This window comes from Merops nubicus, unplaced genomic scaffold (assembly GCF_000691845.1).
Source record: "Merops nubicus isolate BGI_N331 unplaced genomic scaffold, ASM69184v1 scaffold6982, whole genome shotgun sequence".
Lineage (NCBI taxonomy): Eukaryota > Metazoa > Chordata > Aves > Coraciiformes > Meropidae > Merops > Merops nubicus.
This window is the reverse complement of record NW_008591537.1, coordinates 909-11,183: the sequence shown is the minus strand read 5'-3', so window position 1 is coordinate 11,183 and position 10,275 is coordinate 909. Positions and strand designations below refer to the sequence as shown.

At 40.8% G+C, this 10,275-nt stretch overlaps 1 protein-coding gene across 1 annotated transcript; it reads right to left on the bottom strand.

Moving 5' to 3' along the window:
* Positions 1-851: 851 nt before the first annotated feature.
* On the bottom strand, positions 852-9,472 carry TMEM130 (transmembrane protein 130). Its single transcript, XM_008950295.1, has 7 exons — positions 9,170-9,472; positions 7,190-7,358; positions 5,918-6,087; positions 5,212-5,296; positions 3,075-3,277; positions 1,917-2,029; positions 852-1,194 (listed from the first exon to the last, which is right to left on the bottom strand). The coding sequence occupies exons 1-7, from the start codon at positions 9,381-9,383 to the stop codon at positions 1,018-1,020; spliced, it is 1,131 nt and encodes a 376-aa protein (XP_008948543.1). The 5' UTR covers positions 9,384-9,472; the 3' UTR covers positions 852-1,017.
* Between the last annotated feature and the right edge of the window lie 803 nt (positions 9,473-10,275).

Below are 10,275 nucleotides of genomic sequence, written 5' to 3'. Positions count from 1 at the left end.
GAGGTGGAGGTGTGTCATGTCTAAAAGAAGAGATGGCCACAAAGGCACTTTTGTTTAAAAGCCTCTAGGGTTTGCAATGCCTCATAGCAGGGAGCAAAGTCTGGCTGAGCAGAAAGCTGATAGCAGAAGATAGTCTGCAACAGGCATGGAGTTTATACAGCATCAAACTCTGACTGTGAATTTCAATTAAACATGTTTTGCCAAGCAGCTTTGAGCTACGGTTGTTGCATTTTTTGGAAGAGGAGCTTTGGTGACCAGCTGGGTAGTACTATTAGAAAGAAAAGAAGAATGAACAGCCTGAACAAAACCCCCAAAGCTATTTTTATGGATTAGAGTGGTGTACTGCTTCACAAAGTGCTGGAGATGTGGAGCCTTCTACAGCATGTGCTGCGATCCCACCGAACTACTGCTAGCAGCTAGTTCTCCATGAGCAGTCACCAGCCACTACAGTCCCCCAGAGCCCCATTAACTTAAAAAGGGATCTTTTAAGACAGGAGGAAAGACCACAACCTAATTAGGTAGTCTGGTTCATTGGAAGCACCCAAGCTGTTCTCAAGCTCGGCAAGTCAGGGTGTTTTTAGACTAAATAAATACACCTTCAGTAGCATTTTCGGGTCACTTCTATTTCCAGTAACATTGTTGTAACACAGGAAAGAGAGGTATGTTTGCCTTAATCATTTTCTTTTTTGAAACAGACAGCAGAAGGAACAGAGAAATTACAAGAGGTAGTGAGTTTAGCAAACCTGCACATAAAACAGTCTTTCATAAAAATAAAATGCTGTGTTTACAGCTGCAAATGTATATGTCTGTAGAATTTAAAAATATAAAGCTACTTTTACTGTGTTTCAAGGCTTGCTCTTTTTTAGTTCAGTGAATGAAACGCTCAGGTGCTGGACTTAGTGATAAACCTCGTTGCATTGCAGAACTGCACCATTCATGGAGCACTGGGCTTGTACCTCGTCATAAGTGAGAAAGTTAAAGTGAGCAGTTAGTGTAACCAAAGTCCAGTTGTCTTCTTCACACTGTGTACATTTTGACAGGCTTGTAAAAAGAATGTAGAAGTTCATGACTCTCCCTGGCAGCTTCTTGGGGTGACTGACGAAAAAATGATCTGCAACATACACGGCCACAGCTTGGCTCTGAACGAGAAGACAGGCTTTTATCAGACAGTGGGAGAAAGTCAAAGTCAGCTACCTGGAAAAGGAACATCAAAGAGATCATTTTCACTTTGGGTCCCACTGGCTCAAGTGAGTCCAGCAAGAATACTGGTGAGCCAGAAGTGGCACTTGGTCCTCCAGCGGTTTCAGTCAGTCACCAGCTTCAGACAGATTTCTAATTTATACCTGCTGCACACATGGGTCATAGGCAGTCCCTCTAGAGGTTATTTGTATTCGCATGATGTAAAGTGCTTTAGGTACCTTCCAAAGGGCCACGAAAGCTACTTTTGATTTAGGAGCTCGTGCTTATTACAAATACACTAAAGCAGCAAATGAACAATACACCAGAGCTGGATGGGAGCTGGGGAGAGAAAGGTCATTAGGGTCCGGTGACACTTATAATGCCACTTTAGTTAGCATACCCACTTTGTTTACTATCCTGTATCCTCTCACTGTCCCCCTGCTTGCTTTCAGGTCGCTGCTCTGAGTTAGATCCTCTGGAAGGGATACTTCAGTGCAGACACCTGCCTGGGAATATTAAGGAACTGCCCGTGATAGCCCTGGCAATTCAGATGGTAGTTACAGCTCTCCACAACATGCCTGCTCTGAAGTGTTAGCCTGCACTGATTTTTCCATGGAACAGATCAGGCACAGCAGGGAAATGCTTCTTCCTGCTCTGTTTGTCTGGGGATTAAAGAAGGGAAGTGGCTGAAAGGTATCTAATTACTATCCCAGCTTAAAATAAGAGTAACTAAATACCTCCACAAGGTCTTTTTGTTGTGTGTTACTTCGAAAGGTTGTGTACAGCACCAGTCCTACCACCACTGAAACCAGAGTGATGCAGAGCAGGACAAAGGAAGCTGGCTGGATCCCTAGGAAAGAGCACAAGAACACATTCCCCAGGTGATACAATACGCTGAGAGGAGGCAACAGTGAGAAGGAAATGATGTTTTGGGAGAAGTTTTTGTATTTTTAGAACAAAATACTTGTGTGTAATAGGGAATAAATCTTTCAGCATAGATAATTTCAGGTCTTTCTGAATTCTCAGAGGTGGAAATATGGGGCTGTGAGGTTGGAACGGTCTTTCCCCTTTTACTTCTCTTTTCCCTTGAACAGCCTAAAACAACCCACCCAGCTCTAAGTCCCCAAAGTGTTTGAACCTCTGTGGTACCCCAAAAGGACAGGAAGGAACCTCATCTTCACAGCAGTTAGCAGCCTCCAGCAAAGAGGACTTGCACACTTTGCCCTGAATGCACATTGGTGCCTTCTGGAGGAAGCTGCCCTGCCTGTGTCTGGGTGCTGGCCCACGGTGAGGTGGTGTGACCACGCTGTATTGCAGCCTGGCTGTCCTCTGATCAGCTCCTCTTCACTTGGCCACCTAACCACCTCCTCAGATGAGTCAGGGACCCAAGAGGGACATATGTGAGCATGCCAGCAGGGAGACAGCAGGGATTGCTGGCTTGGGGGACAGAAACCTTTGATGAAATGGGGGCCTACAGAAATCCACCCTTTAAAAATAATGTAACTAAACTGAACAAAAAGAAGAACTGAGACTGCTTAAAGGGGCATTACAGACATGTATGTTTTCCTGGTTATCCTCTCTAACTATGAGAGCTAGACTATTTAAACTGAAAAATATGTAATTTAAGTAACTCTGCTTTCCCAGGAAACTCATTAGCTTCAAGATACTCTAGAGACTAAAGGTTCGGCAGGATGCAAGAAGCTCAGAGCAATTACAGTAGGCACATTATAGGGTCTCCTCTCTCTTCCTCCTTTCTGTGCTTTTAGGGGCCTATACCAGCTTCCAGAAACCTCATCTGCAGGCTGGTTCATCCCTGATTGTCCCTGGCATATTTGAGACTGCCGGCTGCCTGAGAGGTGGGAATCTCCGTGCTGCTCTGGCTAGCTGCTCCTCACCTGCTGGCCACACTTTTATCTCGTGGTACGTCTGCAGCATCATCACGCCCTTCTCCACTCTGACGCTGAGGCAATACTGCCCAGCATCACTGAAGGTATGGCTGAGATGGTAGCAGGAGCCGTTAACCACCACCAGATGGCATTTTTCACCTTCCAGTGGAACACACTCGGCCTTTATAAGCCAGCACAATGCCAGTGGTGGGCTGCAACAAGAGCAAAAAAGAAAAAAAAAACACATTAGGTGAAAAGTTTGCAGAAATTTCATCTGAGTGTGGATGAATTGCCTGGTTGAAATAGCATAATAATTTTGAAAATAATACAAATAGAGATGTAATTAACTACACAAGTGTTTGATTTATAGTATTGGTCAATTGAAGAAGTTCTTTGTGATGCTTCTATACAAGCAAGCCTTTCAGCTGCGAGGCAAATACCTGTGTGGGTCAGAGGCAGGCCACTGTGTGTAGAAAACCCCCTAATCCTTCTCCAATAAAGATAAAAGGAATTTTTTTTTTCCCTGCACTTCCAAGGGAGTATAGGTGTTTTTTTCTTTGTTCTTCTCACACAGAAGAAATCACTGTCTGTGCTACTGAAGCACACACAAGACTTTTCTGATTAAAAAAAAAAACAAAAACACAACCAAAATTAGAAAAAGTGTAAGATGAGCTCTGTGCAACAAACTGATAGCTGGAAAGTGTTAATAAATTGCAAGGATCATAGTACTCCCTCACAAGAACAAAAGGGGGTTTATTTGCTATCAAGCAATCTAGGTGCAATCCCTGTTGTGGCCATGTGTCTTCACACCATGTCTAGTTGGTGGCTTTTATTTACGTTTTCAGACACTAGTTCCAACTGATTCTGCTTGAACTTACCTTATGCACTATGAACTTTGATTCTGACAACAGACAGAGCTTTTCTTTACTCCATCTTACTATAGCATGCTGTTCCTTATCTCTTTAGGACATTCTTTGCTAAAGAAAGCATCATCTTTATGTGTTTAGCTCATTTTCTAGCTTTGTTTTTGATATTCCATCTCTCCAACCTTTGTCCTTGCTTCTCTGTTGTGAACTCCTACTGCCTCAGTCCCAGTCCTGTGGCTGGGAGGTTAGGTCTGGCAAACATCATCCGTTCTAAAACCAAGCCTGCTTCTAGGAATCTCAGGTTTTCTTGCAATGGTTTTTGGCTGTTCATATTTCATTGTTCATATTCCCACCTCCAGTTCCCACTCCTGCCAAAGTACTATTTCCTTTCTGAATGCAAACTGTGCTGCTTTGTCTGTTGGGACTATTTGTGCCTTTAGCAAATGACTGTGTGGTGGGTGCTGCTCACTCCATCCTAAATCCCTAATAACAGTCCTGCTTTTTTTTTTTTTTTTTTTTTTTTTTAATCCAGAATTAGTCTAAACACCTCCCAGTAGCAGAACATAGAATGTGTCAGAACATGTCATTCTTTTGGAAAATAAATTACTTCTGTGGCCAGGGTTTTTTTTGTAGTGAAAGAGCTTTCCTGAGTGTTTCAATGGTACTTATAATGCTTCTGCCATACAAAAAAAAATTGATGTGTCCTAAATGCTGCAGCTTGGGAGAGCTTGTGCTAGGATCAAGGTGCTCATGACTCCCCTATCCACCTATAATCCTTGCTGCATGGAGCCTCTCTGTTTTCTTCATCTTGTGGTAATCTTACCTTCACCAAAATTGTTCCCCAAATCTATTACTCTTATGTTCCAGTCAAGTATTGCTCCTATGCAACAACACTGAGTACAGCTTAATTTAATGGTAGGGAAATTGATTAAGAAGAAAAATTAAAAAGGAAGTTTTAAACTGTATTTTTTTTTCCACTACCTTTTTTTGACTAGTTATCTTTTAACATTCTCTTTTAACATTCTCTTTACAAAGGCTTGCTTTTGTAGGAGGATTCTACTTTTCTGTAAAGATGCAGGCTCTTTCAGGATCTTAGACTTCATGGCATTCAAGTCAGAAAAAAGCAATATTCAGCAGTATTTTGTTCAAAGGAAATATCTTTTCTGTTTTAAGAAACAGTTCTGCAGGGTGCAATTGACTATTCTAAGGAAACAGGAAAAACACTATTTAAGTGTTTTTCCCATATGCCTTTGGAGAAAGAAGTTACATTTGCTACTTACGTGCCATTGATATGAAGAGATAAACTCAAGTTTTCCATTACATGAGTCTCTCTGGAGCCTACTACATTAATACTTTTAACAGCATCTGAGAAGAAGAAAAAGAAGCATGTCACACTCTACATGTAAACTTGAAATTCACTGGCTTTTTAATGAAGGTTTGTTTTCATAGACTTCACAGATTTTAGCTCCATCAGTCACACAAATAATAATATTTGCCTCACACCCAAAAAGGAAACCTACCAGTAGAATTGTTGTAAGTTTTCAGGGGTCTTTTTTTGTGATTTCTTTTTAGTGCATTATCAACTGTTTTATTAATCTTTTACATTTTTACTTATGTGTTTCTAAAATCAATGAGACTTTCCTAATGCTTATTTTAACTAATTTATTTCTTAGGGATAGCTGGAGCAAATTAAACCCTCTGTAAGTTATGGTAAGCATTTTATTGTAAGTTTTAAGTGTATATGAGACTTTCACAAAAGACAGTAACTTCTGTTAAATGAAAAAGAAACAGAAGATTTTATATATTTCCCCTCATTGTTTCTGCCCTAGGGCAGCAGAAAGTCCATTTTGCAATGGAAACTCTTCATTGAATAATGTTGACCAGTTCTTATATGTGAAAATGCTGAAGTTGTCATATTAAAGCTAGATTGTATCTGTACATACAGAGCAAATTCTGTTTTGAGTATGCAAAGTGTTTTATATTTACCTAACAGCTCCAGAGCAGTGGTGAAATCACCAGTTTTCTGCAGAGTTTCTCTGTCGTGTATGATGCTTCCCATTTGCTCCCATTCAGCTATGACCTTCAGGTGCACTGTGCGATTCCCCATGGTAGAGCAGTTATAGTAGACAAAGGGTTCCTTGGTAATCTGATAAACTCTGTGCAACATGGAAAGACTTAGAATCAAAACTGCCTTTTACCAAGTGCTTTCATATTTCTGATTTAAAAAGGGACAAGCTCTCACATATTTCCTTTATAGACAATGCTACAGTCAGTTGTGATCAATGAGGATTCATCTCTGTGGCATTACGAATAGAACTACAATAAGTATAAGACACGGAGTATATTTATACATTTTTAATCAAAGAAACTAAAGATAATGCTAAAAGAATGCACAAAATAGAATAGGAACTGTCAGAAAATTATGAAAACTACCTTTAGAGCAGGTGAACTATAAGGTAACTGAAGCACTAAGGTGGGAGAGGGGGAGGAAAAAAAAGAAAGAAAAAAGAAAAAAAAATAGTATTCAAAGACTAAAGCTTATATTTCTTTTGCATACAGTTATTTGTATTGGAAATATGTTTGTCCTCAGAGAAGGGAAATAACTGAATGTCTTTTTTACTGCCTACTGTAGAGTGGCTTTACCCATGGGTTTACTTCTAACGATTCTGAGCTATGTTGTTTCACTCCCCCCCTCCATTTTGTTATTAGGTGAACTTTAGGTGTGTGTCAATGTGCACCTTCACATTATTTGAGAGACCTATCTATTTTCAAAGGCTCCTCACCCAAGCTGTGGTATATTTATGAGTAGCTGGTCGTAGCAACAGCTACCTACTGCCCAAGCACAAGACTTCTACTGCTTCCATCTTCCTTAAGTGCACAAATTATTCACATATCCAAAACCAGCAACAACCTGCTAAAGGAGACCTGCAGGCATAATGAGGTTTTAAAATAACACTTTACAATAAGTTACTTTTCCTAGTGTATACAGTTCAGTTCAGCTCATTGCACACACAGTAATGCACCTAGGCATATATTTGAACAAGAAATTTAGGTCTTTAAAACATAATGATTTTATGAGTACACAGTGACTTCTGTGCCAAAGTTTTCATAATTCACCAGGTTGTCATGCTAAGAATGTACCAGCTGACAAGGACGTACGTGTTGTCCTGTGACTTACTAAGGATTTTTCCCTAGGTGAGCATCTGAATCAGAGCCACCCGGAATGCTTATTAAAGCAAACAAATTAACCACACTTACCCATCTCCAAAATCCCAGTTGTAGACAAACGATGCTGCCTTGAAGTAATGACTTGGGTCATGAAGAGAGAAAGAAATCCGAGTCACGGCACCCGTGGAGAAACTAGAACCATGTGTGACAAATCTACTGTCTTCTATCTGGGCAATGGTAAGGTTCCCTGTGATAAATTCTGCAGAATAAGGTGGAAAGAGAATGACAGTATGTATCACTTTCATAGCGTGCTCTGAGTATCAAAACTTCATTTAAAATGTACTGCATAAGTCTCTCTGTGTCCTAGCCCAAGTGGTTAAGTGTATTTTCTATCTATTATTCAGTGTTGTTCCATATGTTAGTGACGCAGAGAGATTAAATTACTTATTTAGGGTTATACAATGGGTCAAGGTAAAGCTTCTAATAAAACTAAAAGAAATAATCCCAGACTGATTGAGGTCAGTATCAATTATTACTGTTGATTTAAAAAGAACTGGGAGTAACATCAAGTATCTAGTTCAAGGGATTCAGAATCAAACCAGTATACATGCCCTTCATCTTTGGGGTGAGGGGCTTTGTTTGTTTTGTGGATTTTTTATGTTGCTGTTTTTTAGTTTTAGCTACTTCCACAGAAATTAAAATTCTGCTACTATGGATAACAGATGTGCTATATACTGTGAGTACTGAAAGGGTGAAATTTTGATGTCTGCTATGATTGAATTTGTTGAAAAGGACTGGCAAAGCCTGATCTAAAAAACCTCTCTAACCTATAAATAAAGAGGTATTATGATGATACACTTATCAGCTCATTATAAAATTAATGGGATATTAATTACCAGTAACAGACTCATACTCTGCTAACAATAACATTGGGAGAACTGTTCTCTTATGATGCACACCAAGAATCACAGTTATTGCTTCAGAATAAGGCTTGTAATGGTGAACTAACTGGAGTTGTAATTTATGTGAGTTATTGGCAAATACCTCTGGGCTCTTGTGAAGCCCCTGTGGGTGCTCTTGCTTGGGAAAGGCAAGAAGGTACCAGAATGGGATCTTACCTTCTATAGTTACAGACAGCTTGTATCCCTCTTGCTTGTGGCACGAGAATGTGACAGTGCAAAGTGAGAAAGGAGTAAGATACTCAGCAAGGCAGCAGTTCTTAAGAGAGAAAAGATCTCGTCTACTTTTGTAAAGACTTACCCAATAAGCTTGGTGTTTCTCAAAGTAAAATCTCGATAGCTATTCCCCACAATGTCAGCTATGCCCTAGGGTTGGCTCTTTTGTCCTTGTGCATGTCTTTCCCTTTGGCCGTATGTATTATTGAGTGTCTAAGTGTGGCACTGCGACATGGGGTTGGAGGGAAGTGGTTACTGGTCTCTGAACAAAAGGATTGTGGGAAGCTGTCAGGTGATATTTTGTGTAAATCCCTATATCAGAGATTAGGTTAACCACACTTCACCATTAGTCAATTTGTCAAAAAATGCCTATTTGTGGTTATGAATATCCCAGTAAGCTGAAATTGCACTTAGCAACATTTAGAAATGCAGCCATGATTTCACATCCAATTTCAGTGCACTCAGACAGAACTCTAAAAGATGTAATAGCTCAGTTGTGGGGGTGGCCCAGGCTTTTGCTGTGCCATGCAACAGGGACAAACAGTCGGTTGTCACTGCTGCTGGTTATCCTGACTCTAGGACTAGAAATGCTGGGAAGCAGTACAGGAAGTTTTAGGAGTCTGGACATCACTGAACAATGCTGATGTGGGCACTGCAGCTACTGAAGCATCTGGTTTCTAGTTCTGTTTCTCTGAGGGACAGAGGCAGGGATAGATACAGCATGGCTCAGTGAGTACAATGGCATCCAAGCCCACCTTCAGTCAAAGGGCTACCCAGATCAAACTCTGTTTGCAGAAGCTGTATTTATGCCTGGCTCCCATTTTTCCAACACTAGCACAGGCAGCAAGCATCCTGATGTACACCGAGCTCCTGGAGAGGCTGTAAGGCAGTTTACCTGTGATCTGAAGCAGGGTGACGTTTCGAGCAACCGGCCGACACAGCCAACAGTCTTTATGAGTCACCCAGACGGATACAGGAAAAGTCCCAGGAAATTCACTGGTCACATTAATTACAGAGTTAAACTGCTGCTCAGATTTCTCTATCAGAATCAGAGGAGCATAAATCCAGTTAAAGTGATACAAATTTGATGTGACACTGTCATTCTTCATAATAAGAGTGGCGTGAATTGTAGCTTGAGCTCCTGTTGTGATGGGACCATTGTTGGTTATTTCCAGACCATGCTCCTCTGTGTAAATTAGAAGAAAAAAAGAACCCAAACTTTGTTACACTGCATTTTTAACTTTGTTTATTTACACATTTTAACTAGTCAGCCGCAGGTATGTGACTCACAAGGACACTTAGCAAAGTCTTTACCACCTTTTTTTTTTTTTACCATGTAAAAACCTGGAATAGAAACTGTTGCATGTATATGTGAGTACAAACAAGTAGCATTAAATGTGTTAGAGTGGGTCCTAGAAATTTTAATAGTAGAAGGCAGCTTCAGACTAGAACAGCACAAAAACATTAATGAGATTTTATAGGCAGAGCTGGGCACTGGCTGTAGGTTCAGTGTCACTAGTGACCTAATGCGGTCACTAAACTTCCAGCTACTGGTAGAAAGTCAAGCTCAGCTCTAATCTCTGTCCTAAAAAAATGAACACATTTTTTTTGTTCAATCTTGGGTAAGACTTCATCCTTTGTCAGCTCTGTTGACCCACAACCTTCCTCCTAACTAAACTAAAACCCATCAGTACCACCTACTTCTTCTCTATGGTCCACCACTGTCTTCCTTTTCCAGGAAAGGACCAAAAATCCCAGTGTAAATGAAACTGGTACCATGCCCTAGTGGCAGATCAGTTGCTATCCAGAGGGACCTGGACAAGTTTGAGAAGTGGGCCCATGTGAACCTTGGTCTTGCACCTGGATGGGGTCACCTCTGGTATCAATACAGGCTGGGAGATGAAGGGATTGAGAGCAGCCCTATGGAGAAGGACTCGGGGGTACTGGTGGATGAAAAGCCAGACATGAGCTGGCAACGTGCACTCGTAGCCCAGAGGCTGC